This window comes from Kogia breviceps, chromosome 16 (assembly GCF_026419965.1).
Source record: "Kogia breviceps isolate mKogBre1 chromosome 16, mKogBre1 haplotype 1, whole genome shotgun sequence".
Classification (NCBI taxonomy): Eukaryota; Metazoa; Chordata; class Mammalia; order Artiodactyla; family Physeteridae; genus Kogia; species Kogia breviceps.
Genome location: NC_081325.1, coordinates 12728620 through 12752927, shown reverse-complemented (window position 1 = coordinate 12752927; position 24308 = coordinate 12728620). Strand labels below are relative to the sequence as shown.

Sequence of the window (24308 nt, the reverse complement as noted above, 5' to 3'; positions counted from 1 at the left end):
GGTTCGTGCCCCGGTCCGGGAAGATCCCACATGCCGCGGAGCAACTAAGCCCGTGAGCCATGGCCGCTGAGCCTGTGCGTCCGGAGCCTGTGCTCCGCAACGGGAGAGGCCACAACAGTGAGAGGCCCGCATACGGAAAAAAATAAAAAATAAAAAAAAATTAAAAAAATAAAAAAAAAAAATAAAATAAAATATGCTACCCCAGAAGCAAGATTGGGAAGGCTGGGGAGAGTACCAGCCTGTAACAATAAGTGAGAAAGGAAACAGTGGGTGTTAAGGATGCACTCAGGAGTCTGGTACCTTTTATAAATGGTTTACGTTTAAGAAACTCACAATAATCTATCTTTCTAACCCAATTTTGCAAATAAGGCAACTCATTAAGAAAAAGGATTCAGCTTTTGCTAGAGTTTGGAATCTCTGCTTCACTGGTCTCTAATCTTTGTCTAAAACAAATAAATATATTTGATTTTTATTTAATTTCCTTACGTTAAGTACTTCGAGATATTAAAGGCAAACTGTAACTTAATGAAGGCACTCACAATTCGAACAAGCCAGGATAAGGTGGAGGTTGCCGTTGAGTAATGTGTGTTATAATGGTAGGGAGGACTTTGATCATCTTCCCATGTCTCGTAACGCTCTGCGTAAAACACAGCTCTCTTTGGGTTCAAAGCACCAATCGGCTATAAAAAGAGAAAAAGAGGCATTGTGTTTAATACAGTCATAGTAGATATTCAATACTATAACTCTTTACCTGAAAGTATTTACTGTGAATTCATTTTAACCATAGAATATAAATAAATTATTTTGTATCTATTTTTACCAAATTTGATTTTGATATTTGATTTTGATAATCACCACACTTGCTAAAATTCACTCAAGAAGATGATTGATGTAAGCAAGGTTTCTAGGTTTTATTAAAAGTTTCCGTAAACTAGATTACCAGAGATGATCCAGTTTAAATTAAGGCAAAGCCAGTATTTTGATGTTATTTTGCCTACTTAACCACAACCATAGTGAACATTTAGGTTGATCATAGGAAATCCAGTGAGGAGAAAGTGTAGCAGTTGACCATGTGATGACCATATTAGAGAAACCTTGTCTTAATAGGCTGTCACCCAGAGTGTGAAGGACAATTGTCACTTATATGGAAACCCTGTTGGAATGTTAGTCCCATTCTATTATTATACAGATGGGGCAATTATCCTTGCTATTAAGTTCAACTTCCAATCTAAGGCTGATGGAAATAATCCAGACAATTCAGATTGCCTGGAAAGCATTTTGTTAAGGCCACTATCACTTGTCTTATCTATACTACCACACTACCAATTATGATGTTAATCCCTACAGTGGAGCACATGGTAAAATGCTCAAGATACTATACATTCTTTTTTCAGCAAAGCATGTGTTAGTTTGATTACTGTCTCAAACTTCCTAGCACACCTAATCATTAAGATTTTCCAGCATACAGTCCTCACAATTTCAAATAGCAAACTGGCTTAGCTGAAGTTTTTGCCTGATTTCAGTTTAATGGTATATGGAATCCATTAATATAATACCTAATAGCTACATTATTTTGTTTTAGATTGCATACTATATATAATAAACGTTTCTTAGAAAACAAAAGATGAATACTAAGTAAAATATATAATTCCTCTATTTCAAAATTTAATATTACTAGTTAACTATGACGTTCCCCCCAAGGCTTAATTTTAACAAGGAAGTAGTAGAAAATTAGTGTTTTGAGGCGGTGTGGGAAGACAGTGAGTTAGTGTCTCCCCACAGCTAGGGCGCCCGCTGGCCGCTGGTGGGGGACCCTGACGCCCAAGGAGACAGGAGGAACCCCCAAGTGAACCAGTAGGACGTGGGGGGACTCAGAGGGGAGGAGAAGTGGAGGCCAGGCAGGATTGGCGCCCCTGAGGCTGGGGAGATCAGGAGAGGCAGGCAGGAGGGACCCTCCAGGAGGAGCGGCAGAGGAGCAGAGGGTGATTGCCTGGCCCACTTGGGCTGGGGAGCCTGCTGAGTTCCCAGGCTGGTACCCCCCACCCAAAGCCCCCTTGAGGCTGAGTGGGTCCTGGGGGCATAGGACGGAGGTGAGAGAGATCAGGAGAGGCAGGTGAGAGGGGCCCTCCGGAGGAGCAGGAGAGGAGAGGAGGGCATTAGCCCCACCTACTCGAGACCAGGAAGCCTGCTGGACTCTCAGGTGAGGTGCCCCTGCCCTCTGAGACCAGAGGTAGGGGGCACAACTGTTCCTTGAGCCTAAGCCCCAACCAACACAGCCCCCAGGACCTTTTCCAGCACTGTGGGTCCTAAGCATAGACCCTGCCCACCACCCAAACATCACCCTTGCTTAGGCCCTGCCCTCCACAGCCAAGGCCTTTCCCCCCTTTTTTTCTTTTCTTTATTTTCCTTTTCTGTCCTCCTCTTTTTTACCATTCTGGTACTGATGTACCTTCCAGTTGTTGATTCATCTATATTTTTATTTTTATAGTCTTTCTAACATATCTGTTAGTTTCCTAGTCTAATTTTATTTTTTAGTCTGTTATTGTTCTCTTTTTTTTTTGTCACCTCATGCAGCTTGCGGGATCTTGGTTCACAAGCTGGGGGTCGGGCTGAAGCTCCTGCGGTGGGAGCTCTGAGTCCAAACCACTGGACTAACAGAGAACCTCAGACCCAGGGAATATTCATCCGAGTGAGGTCTCATGGTGATCCTCAACTCAGCACCAAGACCCAGCTCTACCCAACAGCCTACAAACTCCAGTGTTGGAAGCCTCAGGCCAAACAACCAGTGAGACAGGAACACAATCCAACTCATAAAAAAATAAAAGGGAGAGACAGAAAAAAAATATGTCACAGATGAAGGAGCAAGGTAAAAACCTACAAGATGAAATAAATGAAGAGGAAATAGGCAATCTTCCTGAAAAAGAATTCAGAGTAATGATAGTAAAGATGATCCAGAATCTCAGAAACAGAATGGAGGCATGGATTGAGAAAATACAACAAATGTTTAACAAAGATCTAGAAGAACTAAAGAACAAACAGAGATGAACAACACAATAACTGAAATGAAAAATATACTAAAAGGAATCAATAACAGAATAACTGAGGCAGAAGAACAAATACGTGAGCTGGAAGACAAAATGGTGGAAATAACTGCCAAGGAGCAGAATAAAGAAAAATGAATGAAAAGAATTATTGAAGACAATCTCAGAGACCTCTGGGACAATGTTAAACGCACCAACATTCGAATTACAGGGGTCCCAGAAGAAGAAGAAGAAAGGGTCTGAGAAAACAGATGAAGAGATTATAGTTGAAAACTTCCCGAACATGGGAAAGGAAACAGTCACCCAAGTCCAGGAAGCACAGAAAGTCCCATACAGGAAAAACACACCAAGACACATATTAATCAAACTAACAAAAATTGAATTAAGAGAAAAAAAATATTAAAAGCAGCAAGGAAAAACCAAAAAATAATATACAAAGGAATCCCCATAAGGTTATCAGCTGATTTTTCAGCAGAAACTCTTCAGGCCAGAAGGGAGTGGCAGGATATACTTGAGGTGATAAAACAGAAAAACCTACAACCAAGATTGCTCTACCCAGCAAGGATCTCATTCAGACTCGACAGACAGACAAGCAAAAGCTAAGAGAATTCACCATCACCAAACCAGCTTTACAACAAATGCTAAAGAAACTTCTCTAGGCAGGAAACACAAGGAAAAAGCCACAAAAACAAACAAGAAAATGGTAATAGGAACATACATATCAATAATAACCTTGAATATAACTGGATTAAATGCCCCAACCAAAAGACACAGACTGGCTGAATGGATACAAAAACAAGACCCATATATATGCTGTCTACAAGAGACCCACTTCAGTCCTAGGGACACATAAGGACTGAAAGTGAAGGGATGGAAAAAGATGTTCCATGCAAATGGAAATCAAAAGAAAGCTGGAGTAGTAATACTCATATCAGAAAAAATAGACTCTAAAATAAAGACTGTTACAAGAGATAAGGAGGGACACTACATGATGATCAAAGGATCATTCTAAGAAGAAGATATAACAATTATAAATGTTTATGCACCCAACATAGGAGCACCTAAATACATAAGGCAAATGCTAACAACTATGAAAGAAGAAATCAACACAGTAACACAATAATAGTAGGGGACTTCAACACCCCACTTACACCAATGGACAGATCATCCAAACAGAAAATAAATAAGGCAACACAAGCTTTAAATGACACAACAGAGCAGATAGATTTCATTGATATTTATAGAACATTGCACCCAAAAGTGGCAGAAAACACTTTTCTCTCAAGTGCGCACAGAACATTCTTCAGGATAGATCACATCTTGGGTCACAAATCAAGCCTCGGAAAATTTAAGAAAACTGAAATCATATCAAGCATCTCTTCTGACCACAATGCTATGAGACTGGAAATCAATTACAGGAAAAAAACTGTAAAAGACACAAATACATGAAGGCTAAAAGTGCACTATTAATAACCAAGAGATCACTGAAGAAATGAAAGAAGAAATTTAAAAAAACATAGAAAATGACAATGAAAACATGATGACCCAAAACCTAAGGGATGCAGCAAAAGCAGTTCTAAGAGGGAAGTTTATAGCAATTCAATCTCACCTCAAGAAACAAGAAAAATCTCAAATAAACAATCTAAACCCTACACTTAACCAGAGAAAGAAGAACAAAGAAAACCCAAAGTCTGTAGAAGGAAAGAAATCATAAAGATCAGAGCAGAAATAAATGAAATAGAAACAAAGAAAACAATAGCAAAGATCAATAAAACTAAAATCTGGTTCTTTGAGAAGATAAACAAAATTGATAAACCCTTAACCAGACTCATCAAGAAAAAAGGGGGAGGATGCAAATCAATAAAATTAGAAATGAAAAAGGAGAAATCACAACTGACACTGCAGAAATACAAAGGATTATAGGAGACTACTACAGAAAACTATATGCCAATAAAATGGACAACCATGAAGAAATGGACAAATTCTTCGAAAAGTACAATTTTCCAAGACGGAACCAGGAAGAATTAGAAAATATAAACAGACCTATCACAAGTAATGAAATTGAAACAGTAATTAAAAATCTTCCAGGAAACAAAAGTCCAGGACCAGATGGCTTCATAGGCGAATTCTATGAAACATTTAGAGACGAGCTAACACCCATCCTTCTCAAACTCTTCCAAAAAATTGCAGAGGGAGAAACACTCCCAAATTCATTCTATGAAGCCACCATCACCCTGATACCAAAACCACAAAATGATTATCACAAAAAAGATAATTATAGACCAATATCACTGATGAACACTGATGCAAATATCCTGAACAAAATACGAGCAAACAGAATCCAACAACACATTAAAAGGATCATACACCATGATCAAGTGGGATTTATCCCAGGGATGCAAGGATTCTTCAATATACACAAATCAATCAATGTGATACACCACATTAACAAATTAAGGAGTAAAAACCATATGATCGTCTTAATAGATGCAGAAAAAGCTTTTGACAAAATTCAACACCCATTTATGATAAAAAGTCTCCAGAAAATGGGCATAGAGGGAACCTACCTCAACATAATAAAGGCCATATATGACAAACCCACAGCAAGCAACATATTCAATGGTGAAAAACTGAAAGCATTTTCACTAAGATCAGGAACAAGACAAGGATGTCCACTCTCGCCACTCTTATTCAACATAGTTTTGGAAGTCCTAGCCATGGCGATCAGAGAAGAAAAAGAAATAAAAGGAATACAAATTGGAAAAGAAGAAGTAAAGCTGTCACTGTTTGCAGATGACATGACACTACACACAGAAAATCCTAGATACCACCAGAAAACTACTAGAGCTAATCAATGAATTTGGTAAGGTTGCAGGATACAAAATTCATGCACACAAATCTCTGGCATTCCTATACGCCAACAACGAAAAATCAGAAAGAGAAATTAAGGAAACACTCCCATTTACCACTGCAACAAAAAGAATAAAACACCTAGGAATAAACCTGCCTAAGGAGGCAAAAGACTTATACTCAGAAAACTATAAAACACTGATGAAAGAAATCAAAGATGACAAAAACAGATGGAGAAATATGCTATGTTCTTGTATTGGAAGAATCAATATTGTGAAAATGACTATACTACCCAAAGCAATCTACAGATTCAATGCAATCTCTACCAAATCACCAATGGCATTCTTCACAGAATTAGAACAAAAATTTTTACAATTCGTATGGAAACACAAAAGACCCCAAATAGCCAAAGCAATCTTGAGAAAGAAAAACGGAGTTGGAGGAATCAGGCTCCCCAGCTTCAAACTATACCACAGAGCAACAGTAATCAAGACAGTATGGTACTGGCACAAAAATAGAACTATAGGGCTTCCCTGGTGGCGCAGTGGTTGAGAATCTGCCTGCCAATGCAGGGGACACGGGTTTGTGCCCCGGTTCAGGAAGATCCCACATGCCGCAGAGCGGCTGGGCCAGTGAGCCATGGTCGCTGACCCTGTGCATCCAGAGCCTGTGCTCCGCAATGGGAGAGGCCACAACAGTGAGAGGCCCACGTACCACAAAAAAAAAATAGAACTATAGATCAATGGTACAGGATAGAAAGCCCAGAGATAAACCCATGCACTTATGGGCACCTAATTCACGACAAAGGAGGCAAAAACACAACAGAGAAAAGACAGCCTCTTCAATAAGTGGTGCTGGGAAAACTGGACAGCTACATATAAAAGAATGAAATTAGAACACTCCCTAACACCATACACAAAAATAAACTCAAAATGGATTAAATACTTAAATATAAGACCAGACACTATAAAACTCTTAGGGGAAAACATAGGAAAAACACTCTTTGACATAAACCACAGCAAGATCTTTTTTGACCCACCTCCTAGAGTAATGGAAATAAAAACAAAAATAAACAAATGGGACTCAAACTCAAAAGCTTTTGCACAGCAAAGGAAACCATAAACAAGACAAAAAGACAACCCTCAGAATGGGAGAAAATATTTGCAAGTGAAACAACAGACAAAGAATTAATCTCCAAAATATACAAGCAGCTCATGCAGCTCAATATCAAAAAAACCCAAACAATCCAGTTAAAAAATGGGCAGAAGACCTAAGTAGACATTTCATCAAGGAAGACATACAGATGGCTAAGAGACACATGAAAAGATGCTCAACATCACTAATTACTAGAGAAATGCAAATCAAAACTTCAATGCAGTATCACCTCACACTGGTAAGAATGGGCATCATCAGAAAATCTACAAACAACATATGCTGGAGAGGGTGTGGAGAAAAGGGAACCCTCTTACACTGTTGGTGGGAATGTAAATTGATACAGCCACTATGGAGAACAGTATGGAGGTTCCTTAAAAACCTAAAAATAGAACTAACATATGATCCAGCTATCCCACTACTGGGCATATACTCTGAGAAAACCATAATTCGAAAAGAGACACGTACCACTGCAACACTGTTTACAATAGCCAGGACATGGAACCAACCTAAATGTCCATTGACAGATGAACAGATAAAGAAGATGTGGCTCATATATACAACGGAATATTATTCAGCCATAAGAAGAAATGAAATTGAGTTATTTGTATTGAGGTGGATGGACCTAGAGTCTGTCATACAGAGTGAAGTAAGTCAGAAAGAGAAAAACAAATACTGTATGCTAATGCATATATATGGAATCTAAAAAAAAAAAAAAAAAAAATTGTAGTGATGAACCTAGTGGCAGTCCAGGAATAAAGATGTAGACACAGAGAATGGACTTGAGGACACGGGGTGGGAGGGGAAAGCTGGGGCGAAGTGAGAGTAGCATCGACTTATATACACTACTGAATGTAAAATAGATAACTAGTGGGAAGCAGCAGCATAGCACAGGGAGATCAGCTCGGTGCTTTGCAATGACGTAGGGGGGGATAGGGAGGATTGGAGGGAGGCTCAAGAGGGAGGGGATATGGCGACATGTGTATGCATATGGCTGATTCACTTTGTTGTACAACAGAAACTAACACAGTATTGTGAAGCAATTATATTCCAATAAAGATCTATTAATTAAAACAAAAAAAGAAAATTAGTGTTTCAATGGGAGACAAATAATGTTACACAAGAGAGAAAAATTCATCTATAAATTGCTTGTAAGCTTTTTCTTTTGGTCCCAGGGGACTAATTCAAACAATACAATGATGTCAGCAGTTAAAAGTCTCTTAGAATTTCCAAAATAAACTCTTATTTGCAAGGATCCTTATCCTGAATATTAAAATTATTTATAAATTATGTTCTTTTTCCTTAAACTTAATTATAACTTAACAAAGACTAAATTATTTAATTTTTTAAAACTCTGGTTTAAACATATTTTTTAAATATTTCAAGGCTTAAACTTTATTCTGTGTTAAATATCACTGGCTATCTCTCAAATGTGTTTTACTTGGATATAAAAAGGCAATGTAATTTCATTAAATGTCACATAAAATATCAATAATATTTCAAACTAATATAATTATTTTTTTGATAAAAGGATAATTACAATGAAATGAATGTGAGTTCTCTTACTGTGTTTTTCATTTAAAATGGCCTATGTATTTTATACTTTTCTAGATGTGAAGATATGTGTTTTCTAATTCAGTATTATAAGTACATATTTTTTCAAAGCATTTAAAATGCTGAGTACTTTATTCTGTCTTGAATATGCTCATAGATCTTTCACATGCATAAAATGTCTGCACAATCCCTCAGGACTGACATCACCTGATATTGTTTGTTCTGCAACACCCCACAAAAACAAAACCCCACAAAGGGCCTCATGGCCCTTCCTCTAATCTTTTCCAGGCTTCTCCTCAACTACTGGAAAAGGGATAAAATAAATATTTACACTTTTTATTTTACTCAAGTTTCATCAAAGTCATTTTATTGGAGTGTTTTACAGAATAATACTTTGTAGGAAACAGCTGTCCTGCGTTAAAGCCTATAGAAGCCTCCATGAGTAACTTCCTAAAATACATGTCTAATTTTGAATTTTCACCTGATGAATTTAGACATAAATTTTATAAAACAAATGTAAATAGTTTGGTTTGTACTTATTATTTTTCTATCATTTTGCTTCAATCAAGAGGCAATAAATCATTCAAAAGAAAAATACTTCAAAATATCTTTTTGGGAAAAGAGAGTTTCATCACAGATGACATATTTTCTTATGGGATCCAAATAGATATAATTATCTATCTATCTATCTATCTATCTATCTATCTATCTATCTATCTATCTATCTATCCATCCATCCATCCATCCATCCTACCTACCAAACTATCTGTCTACCTACCTATAAATCAATTATTCACCTATCTATACCTACCTACTTAACTTTGTATAAATTGATAAGGTTGTAAGTTTGTTATCCTTTTAAAAATTAAGCAAATAATGCAATGACAATACCACTTGGATTTAGTAAGTAAATAAGGTAGAATTCTGGTAAAAAACTAAAATTACACTTAATGAAATTTATACATTTATTTTGCAATCTTTTTCAATTTTTATTATAACCACCATAGCAATAATTGGTTTCATTTTCTCTTAAACAGTAGACATTTAGACATAGCCACCTCTATGCTTTTTAGGGATTCCCATACGAAATTTATAACTGAAAGTTTAGAGTTTGCTATTAGATTTGTTGTTCTTTTGTCCTTGTGAGTTTGTGTGTTACAAGTTGACAATCTAACAGATAACCAGAAAATGATGCAGAGAACAACACAAAATTAAAAAGTAATTCTACCTCTATAACACGTTATTATAATTCAATTTCTAAAACTGCTATAAAGCCCATATAGCTTGCAAAAAGTACTATTTTCAATATACAACTGATGGAAAATAACATGTGTAACATTACCATGTCCATATGAAATACTATTGAATTTACTGAAGAAATGATGTTGAGGGTTTTCTCTACTCTGTCATTCAATTTACCTGTTTTGAATACCAAAGAGAGACATTTGTCTCAGCTTTAAGTACCACAAAAAGCTTTGTTTTCCTGATAAACTGTGATTTTATCATATGGAAAAAAAATCCTGACAGATGCTTATGGAGATTTACATTATTAAAGGCTCTGAGAAATATTATTGTAAACAGCATTGCTTAATTTTGTTCACTCCAGTGTTTGTCTATCTATCTATCTATCTATCTATTTTTATTAGAACTTCATTCTTCCTTTTGTTTTCTTGTTAACATGCTATAGAACTAGTGTCCATTAAACGGTACTTTGAAAAATTCTGGTTAGAATCATTATAGTATATATTTTTGAGTGCCAACTTTTTCTTTGGTTTCATTTTCCTATTTTCTTTCCCTTTCTGTTCTCTTAGCCTTTATCCATCAACGTTTTTCTATTTCATGAAACCTTACAAGTTTTATCAGTTCTTTCATATGGAACAGATACATATATTAAATAAAATAGGTAAAAATGAACAACAAAAATTATCTAAATAAAAAATACTTATTGAGGGGCTTCCCTGGTGGCGCAGTGGTTGAGAGTCCGCCTGCCGATGCAGGGGACACGGGTTTGTGCCCCGGTCCGGGAAGATCCCACATGCCGCGGAGCGGCTGGGCCCGTGAGCCATGGCCACTGGGCCTGCGCATCCGGAGCCTGTGCTCCGCAACGGGAGAGGCCACAACAGTGAGAGGCCCGCGTACCACAAAAAAAGAGCAAAAAACATAATACTTATTGGGTACATGGTACTATATGAGACACTAAAAGGACTCTAGAGAATATAAAATCTGAGCATAGAGTTGATTTCAGTAAATAAATAAAACATAAATGTGGATTCACCTGAGGTATGGTCAATGCCATTAAAATAGATTAGAAGTTATAAGAATAAAAAGGGTTTTCAAGGGAAAATCAGAAGTCCATATAAATCAATATTAATAAAACTGAATTCTAGTATATCAAAAAAACTTTAAAATGCTTATGATATTCATGGCATTAGGATTCTATTTATACATTAAAAAATGTTCAAGAGGTCACTATTGTTGCTACAACTGCTAATAATACTATGTATTTGTATAAGATAATGTCTTCACATCCATTTTCTGGATTTATTTTCAAAAGTCTCTGAGGTGGACACAGCATTCATTATGAGCCTGATTTCATGACAAGGAAACGGGTGCCTGGGTCTCTACTCTTTCCACAACACTGCATTGCTTTTTCATTGCTAAATATGAAATTCTGATCCTGATGTCATTTTTTCTTTTCTTCTATAGCTGCCTATGAGATTCCTCATCCATCACGGATCCTCAGAAATGGAACGAACCTTACAGGCCTAGTAATCCAACTCCCTTACGTTATAGATGAAGACAATGAAGAAAAGTCAAATCCAGATCACATTGGTGGCTGATTGCTGTACATTTTACAGAACCAGCTGAAGCTTTGTGCTAGACAGCTTGAAGCTGGGTACAGCTGATGGATTTGTTTGGCTTCTGAGTATTGCTTTAATTATTAGCTCAACACTCAACACATCTGAGCTTCTAACATATCTAGGTTATCTTGTTATCTTTCATTATAATAACTGAGGGCTTGGAAATCCTTAGAAGAAGCTTCAAGAATTCTTGCCTTTCTTGTTTTGTCAGTCATGAGCTACATAATATCATTCTTAAAATTCTCGGTTATGACAAAATAGAAATCATACCTATAGACCCTTCTGTGCTCAAGTGAATTCCCTGCCTCTCTCTTATCTGACCAGGGAGTTCCAAATCATTCTTCCGGAAGCAGCTCAAATTTCATCTGTGAAGCCCTACATGTTACCATCTGGTAACAGTTAGGCAAGTTTATAACTTGTTTTACCCAGCAGATAAGCCCTTCGAGGGAATGCCCTATGTTTTTATTCATCCCTGCATTCTCAGTACCTAATACAGTACCCTGGCTCTTTTTAGATGCATCATATATCCTGAATGAATGAAGACAAATTGATCTGATTGTACAATACTTTAGATTTCCATATAGAAATTTTAGACAAAATTTTTAGGCATAATCAAAAGACAACATATATAGTGGAAATATTTACAGCACATATGATAAAAAGCTAGTTTCCTTTAAAAAAAAAAGAACTCTTACAAATCAGTAGAAACCAAGGAGTGATCCAATTAAATGAGCCAATGAGATGAACAGAAAAATGAATGAAATGTATGTAGGAAAAATATCACCAGCTCATACAATGTAATGGTATCTCTTCTTTTTCTGTTCAGCATCCATTATTCCTTATTCCTCTGTGAACCACTCCTTCCCTATTCTTGGTCTTCTGGTTCAGATGGGCTGACTCTATGACCAGACCTTTTGGGTAGTCAACGTGATCCAGACCTGTCAATCGGCATATTCTATCCGTATGGCCAGTAAGATTGGTACAGAAATGAGCACATGATTCAAGTTATTCCAATAAAACTTTGCTGAAACTACCTGGGAAAGAAGGATTTTCTGTTTGTGGTGGGGTTACAAAGGCATCACTGCTATAACATAGAGAAGCCGTACTGAGAATGATGCCAATGCAGAAAAGTAATGGGTATGTTGCATCCTACAACACTGGGGGGCCCTTGGACCCAGTTTACCTGAACTGACCCATCTCGGTATTTCTCAGTGATATAAGCCAAAACAACTTTATAATTTAAAGTCAGTTTAAGTTGATTTTCTGTTACTTGGAACCAAAGATCAGAAGTACACTGGCAATTCTTAAAATGTCAAACAAAAATTATTTTTGTTCATTAGGTTGTCAAAAATTATTGTTTCGTAATACTCGTTGGCCAGGGTGCAACACGCATGATATCTCATAATACGGTTGGTAGGAATATAATTGGTATACATTTCTTGTGGGGAAAACTGGTAATATTTTTAAATATATGCACATGCTTTGTTTGGATCTAGTAATTCCACTCTGAGGAATTTATAATATGGAAAGAATAAGATGCAGGATATTTTTCACAGAATTGCTTGAAATGGCAAAAAACCAAGAAAACTAAAACTGGAAGTAGTCTAAATTTCCAATAAAGGATTAGTTACATGATGACACACCCGCACTGCTGTATATTATGTAGCTAATCAAAAAGGCTGATTAGAAAAAATTCCAAGATACATTAATTCAATAAATATTGAGTGCCTACTATGTGTCAGAAATTATGCCTATAATTATAACCTAAAATAAGATAAACAAGGTCACCGTTCTCATGAAGTTTGCGTTTAAATGTAGGTGTGTATCTGTACATTTAAGAGAATGTGTGTGTATGGGTGTGTGTATGTTTCTGTCTGTCTGTAGAGACAGAGACAGACAAGATATAAATAAGCAATTTGGTAAATGAGAAACTCTCAGCGATAAGTGCTCTGCTGACAATTAAAACAGAGTAATAGGATAGCAGTGGCTGTGTGGAGAGGGAAGGCATCTCTCGAGAACCTCTGAGCAGGGACGTGAATGACCAGAAGAAGCCAGTCATAAGAAATTTTGGGGTGAGAGAATTCAAGGCGGAGGAAGAGCTAGTGCAAAGGCTCAAAGGGGGGGCGTGATGGTATGTTCAAGGAACAGAAAGAAAAGCAGTGTGACTAAAGCGTAATAGACGAGAGGAAGAGTTTATGAGATGAGGTGAGAAAGTGGGTAGAGGCATATCATACGGCTTTGTAGACCAGAGTGATGAAACGTTATTTTATGGTAAGTGCAGTGGAAAGTCACTGAACGGTTTTAAGCAGGAGAGAAACAAGGTCTGAGTTAGGCTTTACAAAGGTACCTCCAACGGTTCTGTGGAGAATGGATTAGAGATAATATTAAATTATCATGACTAGTACTAGGATTGAAAAAAGCCAGCTGCAAACCCAGCATCATTTAGCATTATCAATGTTTCTCTAAAAGTCCTATATAGTATATATGTAATATATTTTTGCTTAAATATTCAGAGAAAAATTTTTGCAGAATATACGTGAAACTATAATAACATTTGCCTCTGGGGAGTGAGAATAGTGGAAATCTTTAGTTTTCCATCACCTTTTTTTACTATTTGGTTTATCCTGGGTATAGAATTTTTGATGGCTTTTAAAATTATATGACCCAGGAATATCTTTCAAATGTGAACATTTTAACTTTCATAAATTTTAATAAGTTATGGTAACTTTATCAATTTCCAAATATAAATTCCTGTTATCAATCTTCACTGATATTTGAATTGCCATATATCAAACATTTAAAATAAGTTAAATGACAACATGAGGTAAAAAAGACAAATGCAGAAGATGAGATATTCTACAGGAGAGCTGGCATGGTTTCTTTAATAAGTCACTATCATGAAAAAAAAAAGAGTAGTGGTTAGAAACTATTCTAACCTAAAAGACATTTAAGAGACATAAGAATCAAACATACTATGTGGTCATGGGACTTATACAGCAAAGGAAACCACTGACAAAATGAAAAGATAACCTACGGAATGGGAGAAAATATTTGCAAATGATACGACCGAGGGGTTAATACCCAATGTATACAGAAAGTTCATACAATTCAATATTAAAACAAATAACCCAATTAAAAAACAGGCAAAAGACCTGAATAGAGATTTTTTTCCAAAAAACACATACAGATGGCCAACAGGCACATGGAAAGATGCTCGCTCAACGTCGTTAATCATCAGAGAAATATGAATCAAAACCAAAATGAGGGACTTCCCCAGTGGCGCAGTGGTTAAGAATCCACCTGCCAATGTAGGGGACATGGGTTCGAGCCCTGGTCTGGGAAGATCCCACACGCCGCGAAGCACATAAGCCGGTGCACCACAACTACTGAGGCTGCGCTCCAGAGCCTGCAAGCTGCAACTACTGAAGCCCACGTGCCACAACTACTGAAGCCCGCGCACCTAGAGGCGGTGCTCTGCAACAAGAGAAGCCACTGCAATGAGAAGTCCGCACACTGCAACTAAGCCCCCACTTACCGCAGCTAGAGAAAGCCTGCGGGCAGCAACAAAGACCCAAAGTAGCCAAAAATATATAAATAAATAAATAATTAATTTTAAAAAAGAAAAAAAACACAGTGAGATACTACCTCACAGCTATCAGAATGGCTATCATCAAAAAGACCACACACATAATAATTGTAGGTGAGGATGTGGAGAAAAGGGAGCCCTCGTGCACCATTGGTGGGAATGTAAATTGGTGCAGCCACTGTGGAGAACAGCATGGAAGTTCCTCAAAAAACTAAAAATAGAACTAACATATGATCTAGCAATTCTACTTCTGGGTAGAATTTGAAGAAAACAAAAACACTAATTCAAAAAGATACATGTACCCCCATGTTCATAGGAGCACTATTTATAATAGCCAAGATATGAAAGCAACCTAAGTGGTCCATCAAGAGATGAATGGATAAACAGGATGTGAGATATATATATATATATATATATATATATATATATATATATATATATACACACTCACACACATATACATATATATTGCATACATATATAATACACATATACATACACACATATATCACACATATATACACACATATATACATATATATCACATATATATGTATTACACACATATATACATATATATCACACACATATATAAATTATATATATATATACACACACACACACGCATGCAATAAAATACTATTCAGCCATAAAAAGAATGAAAATTTCATCATTTGCAACAACATGGTTGAACCTGGAGGGTATTATGCTTAGTGAAATAAGTCAGACAGAAAAAGACAAATACTGTATAATATCACTTATATGTGGAATCTAAAAAATAAAACAAATGAATATAACACAACAGAAGCAGACTTATAGATATAAAGAACAAATTACTGGTTACCAGTAAGGAGAGGGAAGGGGGGAGGAACAAAATAGGAGTAGGGGATTAAGAGGTATAAAATAAATAAACTACAAGGATATATTGTACAGCACAGAGAATATAGCAGTATTTTATAATAACTTTAAATGGAATTAATCTATAAAAATTTTGAATCACGATTTGTATATCTGCAACTAATATAATATTGTATATCAACTATACTTCAATTTAAAAAAGGACAAGAAAAAAATTGCTTATTTCAAAAAAAAATGTACTGTGTGGTCCTGGACTGAATTCTGGCTTTAACAAACCAATTTTTTAAAGACATATGGTAGGCAACTGGGAAAACCTGATCATGGGCACAGTGTTACATAATATTAGGGAATTACCGTAAGTTTTGTTAGGTGTGATGATGGTATTCTGGTAATGTAGGAAAATGTATTTTTCATACTAAAGGATTTAGGGATAAAATATGATATCTTTAATTCACCTTAAAGCACTTCAGTAAAACGACAACAAAAAAGCTAAAATGTTAACAATCGTAACATCTAGGCACTGGGTAAGTGGGTATCAATTACTGTTGGTACTTTTCTTTTGAAAAATTTTATAATAAAAAGTCAAAATAAGATAAAAATTGAATGTAAAAACAGAAAAATCTTTCAAATTCAAATTTTAAAACATATGGTGCTTATGTTTTAGGTTGTTCTTATTGATAAGAATCCTTTGAATTTGGAAATTTATGTCTGTACAATGTGTGAAAATTTTGTTCTCTTAAATACATTAAATCTCCCCTTTGCAATTTTATGCACACTACTAATTTGCTTAACATGGCATTTCATCATCAGGTGAACTTCAGCTAATCACAACACAGTTTCCACATACATTCTTAAAAAATGGAGCCTGAAGTAATGAAGCATTAATAAAAGGAAGTGTAGGAATTATATTTTGTTGGCTATAATTGAGTGTATTTCTTTTAATACTTTTTCATAGGATGAATAAACACAATTAATTATACTACGAAGAAAGATAAACTTTGAGCCAAAGTTGCATTTTGATTAGCAAAATTTATGAGCACGTTAGTAGGTATGTCAGTTCCACAGAGAACCAAAATCTCTGGAGAGGTACAGTGGCTCACTCCATGAATTTCTGTTGCCTCTGCTCATATCTGACATGACCGTCCTTAGTGTAGGGTGTTCAGGAAAGGTGGAGGGCATCTAGGAGATAACTTAATCACTAGGCTATTTTTTTAAAAAAGGATATTCTACCTAACGATTGTAGAGAAATAATAGGTAAGAAATGAAAGGAAATAGAACCTATGTAACTAGTGCAATTCATCATAGGGTTGTGGGGATAAAATGAGAAAATCTATGTACAATGCTTAACACGATGCCTCGCATGTAATAATGCATGTCAAATGTTGGCCATTATTGTTATCATTACCCCAGAAAAATTCCTAAGAAAATTAATTTAAAATATCTTAGTGAAAAGTAACCATTTTTACATAAAAACAATGGAGGTATAAATAGCATAAAGTATATTTACAAAATATAAATAAAATGAAGTATCCTTAAATCTTCATTTGTCAGTTCTAAAAGCTTTCTAAGTGTTAAGTAGTAGGATAATGATAAGCCTATAAAATTAGTTTCAAGATCATCACTGCTGAATATTCCGCTTCAGCTGGGAAGCAAGGTTAAAGGAAACTGACTTTGGTCTAATTTTGCCACAATGATGCTATATTTTAGATGTGACACGTGGCGGGTGAAACAAAAGCGTACAGGGCAGGCCCCCTTTTCCTTTCTATAGTAAACTAAAAATGACTGTAAACTCTGCACGGTGTGGGCCAGTTCTTACTGTCTTTTTGTCTCCAGTGACTGGCACAGAGTAGCTGTGCAACAAATGCTTGTGTGATGAAAGAATAAGTGAATGAATAAAATTATTAATTTAAATAAATCCAATTTTGAAATTGGTGCCCTTTTGCATATCCCCCCTTGCAAATTATGCCCTCAGCTTGGATTATTCTATGAGTTTAGAACAGTATCCAGGTTTTGCCAAGTCATACCTTGTCTTAAAATAGCGCTTATCCTTCAGCATTGCAATAGAAGCCAGCCTAAACAAAAACGATTTTCAAGTTGGGTTCTATGTTAAGGCGACTTTCAACATATAGTTAGAAAATATTTCCTATTTGGCAGTAGGTTTTTTGGCAGATGGTATATAATTAAATTTACACATTCACAGTTTTGTCTTCCAGTAAGTTTTATATCATCAGAGTCAGCTACCAATACACTTAGTAGTTTTGCCCGTTCTTCACGTTTTGTTGTTAAAACTAAAGCATTAGGTAAATTATATACTAAAGCAAATAAAACTAATTTCATGTTAGATATTGTTAATTTACGATGAGAAAGAAAGGTAAAATGACTGTAGAAACTTGCATCACATTGCTGAGTTGAGGTAAACCCTTTTCTACGTGGTATGTAGGCATTTGGCAGTATCAAGGGTGGACAGTTGAGAGAATTCACACTTCAGTGCCTCCATTTGCATGATCACATTTCCAAGCCTCAAGGCATTATCACTTCCTTTTTTTAAGTGGCATAATAATTTGGGAAAATGGTTCTGCTTATCATCATCTGTCAGTCAAACAACTCCTGTGTTAACAAAACATATTTTTTCCACTCAGTGAATGGGTGTGTGTGTGTGATGTCCTACGCTCATGTCAATATTAGTAAGACTTGGCTTTGTGATGAAACTATTTCACTTATCAGAGGGCATGACTGGGAAATAGGAAAATTCCATTTACACTTTAATGAGCAAAGGGCTGTGCTTCATGTCAAAGTCACGTAACCACTGTAATTTCAGAGTAAAGTTCATATGAGCATATGTAAATAACTGAAGCAGTAGCATATATCATGTTTTAAGATAGATTTCACCACAAAATCACATCTCCATGAGGAAAACCTGCATAAATTGGGGGAAGAAATCTCTACACCCACTGGTGGTTGAGTACTGAAAAGATAAGTCAATGACAGATTGTTTCATTAGCTGTCCAGCATGTCAAACAATACATATGACCTCTAACCTGTACATGTAATGAATAAAACTTGAACTTGTGATGTCTAATCAAATGAGGGGTCTAATAAATTTTACTGATAAGGAAATTTCATGGCTCCTGTGCTCTTCAACTGTTCAGTTAAATGGGCGAAGGAAGGAGTAAGAATGTTATAAATATAATAAAATATTTCATCTAAATAAATATTTCATCTAAATCAATAATTCAACTCCAGTTTCAGTAAGTGCTTAATTTAACTTCAGTAATTTGATGTTTAAGATTTTGGTAACTTGGTAATTTACAGAGATGAAAAAGAAATTTATTTATTGCATGAAAAATATTTTATATCTTATTAAAAGTTGTTGCTTTTAATTTTATTAAAACAAAATTAAATTGATCTTTTTCACTAGATTTTTTTCAATCACACGAAAGATGGTGAACCGTCAACTGACAATTACGGAATTTGTTTTGTAGCCCCCAGTCACTGAATGCCACTGTGCGTTGGACATTATACTAGGTGCCTTACCTACATTAGGCACAACAACTCTAATTTGTAAATACTATTGTGTTCAATTTAAAGAAGAGGAAACAGAAGTTCAGAGAGCTTAGGAAACATGCCTAAGTCTGTACAGCAGGTAAGAGAGCTACATTTGAAACAGAGCTGACATTCTTTTCATGTTCTGTTTACTACCTCTCCTTTTTTTCCTCTCAATTTTAATACTGATACACATAAAGGAAAACTGAAAAGCTTTGATAATTCAAGGATTAACCTTTCCCAGCAACCAATACAGAGAACAGAAACCTCCAGGATTCACCTTCCTCTGTAACTGAGAGCTGAGTGCTTGCTGTAGCCCTGACGGTAGCAGGAACTTTGTGAAGAGCAAGAAAGCCATCTCCAGCTCATATCGCCATCCTGTCCATGGCATCAAAGTCCTGGGGAAAGTATGTCTGGGGCAGGGACATTATCTTTATTTACTTTGTTTCTCATTTTTGGTTCTTATCTGCATAATACTATAAAAATATTGCTACTAACTTTTCCAACATGCTTTTGCTAAGTATTAGATGCTGCTTAAAATGAAATAGAAAGCCATTGCTTTGTCAGTATTGTCAGACGTTTAGGGGAAGTACGTAAGAAATGCACGTAGCAGTTGAATTACGGACCTAGATCAGATATGGGAAGAAATAGATCCAGGAGTAGCTAGATGTTTAAAACCCTAATGTACCCCTCTCATTTGCTTCAGTGAAGCACCCAGGATTCCTCAAGAGACAGCTCCTTCCTTTGCACTGAGGGTGGATCTGGGTTTTATGAGACAAGCAATTCGTAGGAGAGGGGTTCTTTAAGAAAATGAGCATAAAACTATGAACATAAAATTAGGGGCAAGGGATAAAAAGAAGCCCCTGAAACTTGAGGGGCTTTGAAGTTTAAGCCTAATTAGCTTAATTTATTATGGTAAATTTATCTCTGACTCCATTGATTGTCATATATTATAATTATATATATGTAATAAACAACCTACTGCCTATTGTTTTTTTCCCTTTATAACCAATGAACATTCCTTGAGGGTTAGGACTCTACTTTAAAGTCCTCTTAGCACCTTGCAAAGTTCCTTCTACATAGTAGCTATGTGTATACAAACCTGTAATTTATTTGCTATTATCTAGATTATAGAAACTATAAAGAAGAAACTTTCAGATACAGTATATTTGACACTTTATAATAGGGAGTTGTTTGTTGCTCACCAACTAACCCCCGTTTCTTTCGGAAACAGGAATCCAAATTTCCTCTGGTCGACTCTTAGCCTAGTGCATGAGGAGACATTTTCCGGGATTTCTGGGAAAGGAAAGTTTCTTTTGTCTTCCATGTGAGCTACTTGGTGAGATGCTCTCTCTTTCTTTGGACAGTATGATGTGAGGTCTGGAACTGTTGTGGCCATTTTGCTCCTAAAAGGAGATTGCTTGGAGCTACTGGAGGCCATCCAGCAGAGGGTGAGAATGAAGTCCACAGATGGGAAGGCAGAGAAGAACAATGGAAAGAACTCTGCTTGGTGGCATTATCTGCATCACCGGAAATAAATCTGACTGAAAACTAAACCTTCCTCTGAATTTTTTTTTCTTTCTTTCTTTCTTTCTTCTTCTTTTTTTTTTTTTTTGTGGCACGCTGGCATCTCACTGTCGTGGCCTCTCCCATTGTGCAGCACAGGTTCCGGACGTGCAGGCTCAGCGGCCATGGCTCACGGGCCCAGCCGCTCCGCGGCATGTGGGATCTTCCCGGACCGGGGCACGAACCCGTATCCCCCGCATCTGCAGGCAGACTCCCAACCACTGCGCCACCAGGAAAGCCCTCCTCTGAATTTTCTAGTTGTGAGAGCCAATGATATTGATTTATTGTTCAAGCCAATGTTCAAGCTGGGCTATCTGAAATATTCATTCAAAAGTCCTGATATAACTAGAATTCATAAAGCCAACTTAATGCAGAGGTATAAAGAAAGAGAAGAAATTTTCAATTTTTTAGGATTGTACATTTCTTGACTTCTTAACTTTTATGCAGTAAAGAATATAAAAATTATTTGGGGCTCCAAATGTTGTTTACTAAGACAAATTCTAGAATTACTCACTGATAGGAATTATTATTTGGGTCCTAATCTCTGTTTAGGAAAAACTTCTTTTGTTATTGGAGATCTTTTAGAATGTTTCTGGTTAATAACATCATTAAAATATTCCAAATCTTCCTTGAGTTTCTGAAGATTACCAAACTCTCCATTAAAAATTTCATTTGTAGTACTGGTGGTAACTACAATAATTTCATGTGCTTCTCAGTGGTCATCTCTTCTCTATAATAATATTGCATTATTAGCAGTTTTTCCTTCCAGTTATTATATTTCAAATGTCATTTTTCCCATTAGGCATATAATATGATATATTTTCATACATTAAAAACTTGTTTATTAATGATTTTTATCAGGACAGTCTCGGGTTTCTAGCCCATTTGTAAGAAGCTCCTATTAAGAGATTCAATGAAGCATGGGAACAATGCAAGAATAATTTATTAACACATCAAGAGGCTTTAATTTGCTACCATTTTCCTATCATGTTATTCTGACAGAAAATAAAGAACAAATTGCTAAAGCATGGAACATAGTAGAATTGGAAGAAAAGCTATCTATCTTTAGAGAACCGTGGGTTCAAATGTTTACAACATGAAGGACTATGTTTGCAAAAGCACAGTTAGTATTCACGTTGCCTAATTTTATTTATGCTGTCTGTTTACCTCTTCTGTTTATCTAACACTAAATAACATTAGGAGAGCACATGTGGGTCAGAAAGGGAAAAGTTCTGCCACAGGCATACAGATTAAATAGATCAGCTTTAAAAACCTGAAGAATGTTTACATATTCTAGTTACTTTAGAAACAGTGACTTCCTCATTTAATTTATCTCATTTTTTTCTACATGAATAAACTAAAAATCTATAATTACTAGCAAATATTTTACCATATGCCTTATATAATCTATATTAATCATAATGAAGGCCATATTTTCTTTGGTTCGGTTAGTCTTTCAAGAACATCTGAGTCCCAATGTCTTAGTGTACTTGAGCTTGCATTTTCCAATCTGCTACAGTCCCTACTATACCTGCTGCCATAATGTAGGCCTCTCAGATTTCTGGTAACTATCTGAGTTTTCATCTCAGCTCTGGACTTGACTTTTTCCAAGGTGGCTCAGATATGTTTGTTTTATTAACTCCTGTACACTCTTCCACCTAGTACAGTGCTTGACATACAACAGCAAGTGTGTGAGAAATATTTGTTGACTGAATGAATGACTGAAAGAATGAACACATAAATGGAGGAAAGAAGGGAACTTTGGTCTGTAAGCTTCCTTTCACCACGATATCCCAGTTGATTTCAAAGAAAAAGGACCTTCTTCCCTGTTCTACAAATAATCTAAAATAGCTACAGTGGTAGTTAGCTTATGAGGTTTTAAGACTATGTATCATGCTACCTGAGAATCTACACTATACATGTTATTGTGTGTGTGTGTGTGTGTGTGTGTGTGTGTGTGTATATATATATATATATTAGTGTCTAATACATAGTGCCTATTGAATTAATGTTAAATAAAACACATGTAGATAAGATTTTGTTAAAGAACTAGTTTAACAGTTTTCACCTTCATATTGATAAGTTAGTTTGGTTTTTTTTTACACCCAAAGATTACACCTCAACCTTAGCAATTCATACCATTCTAATTCCATTACAGATATAGCAGCATATATTTATCATCATTATTTAAAATTTGAAATGCAATTCAAAGTATACAGCACATATAGATGATTTACTGCATTATATTTATATTCATAGCTAATGCTGATATGCTAGGTATTCTTCTAAGTTTTTTATACTTATTAACTCAACAAATCCTCACAACAACCCTACTATTATTGTCCCCATTATACAGGTGAGGAAACTAAGGCAAAGAGAAATGAAATAGTTGTCTAAGGCCCCAAAGTGAGTAAGTGGCAGAATTAGGATCTAAACCCAGGCAGTCTAGCTCCAGAGTTCTTGTTCCTAACTGCCATTTATTGCCTTTCACGTAGTTCTCTATGAATATAGTACATTCTTATTTAATTTTTGCAGAAAATGATTTTATCTTATTTAATTTTTAATTTTAATAATTATATTATATAAAATAAGAATAATTTTAATCTTATTTAATTTTGCTTCCAGAGGGCAAGCCTTATGAATTATGGTGCTTATATCTATCTAAGCCTGAATACTTATTTGCACATAGTAAATGGTTAAAAATTTTTGTTCAGTTCAAATAATTGTGCACTGGAACAATTACTATATTTGCAACCATATTGAAATTCAATTGCTAGCATTTTTTTTTTTTTAACCAGCTGTGGGACTCTCAGTAAGATGTTGGCTAATTGATTCCGTAAGTCCCTTGAGTATCTATAATAGCATAGCTAAAATTAGCAATGAGCTAGCAGGCTGATAAGGCAATCACATAAAATATAAGAAATAGAGAGTGAATGACAGAGAAGAATATGCAAAAATTAGTATACAGGCTTCAAAAACAGGCTAAGAAATATTCCACGTGTAATAATAGCTTATATTCATGAAGTGCTTCTATGTTCCAGGTACTATGTTACATTCTTTAAATGCACATGTCATTTGATCTTCACAACTGTATGAGGTAGGACAGTATTATTCTCCTATTACAAATGGGGAGATTGAGGCTAAAAGAGAGTGGCTTCTGGTCACACAGCTAGTAAGCAGTGGCATAGAGAACTCCAACTTAGGTGGGTCTAGTTTTCAAAGGCAAGGAAAACGGCAAGAGAATGTGTGCTGAGTTAAAAACCATTTGTGGGATTAATTTTAAATTCTTGCATTTCA

General features: G+C 35.8%; 1 protein-coding gene across 8 annotated transcripts in view; it reads right to left on the bottom strand.

Moving 5' to 3' along the window:
- The window catches only part of NBEA (neurobeachin), a 594993-nt gene that overhangs the window by 81543 nt on the left and 489142 nt on the right, over positions 1 to 24308 (bottom strand). For all 8 annotated transcript variants that reach the window (XM_059042292.2, XM_067016556.1, XM_067016558.1 and 5 more), the window contains one exon: positions 540 to 680. In XM_059042292.2, coding sequence (XP_058898275.1) covers positions 540 to 680 — 141 coding nt within the window. The remainder of the gene's footprint in view (positions 1 to 539; positions 681 to 24308) is intronic.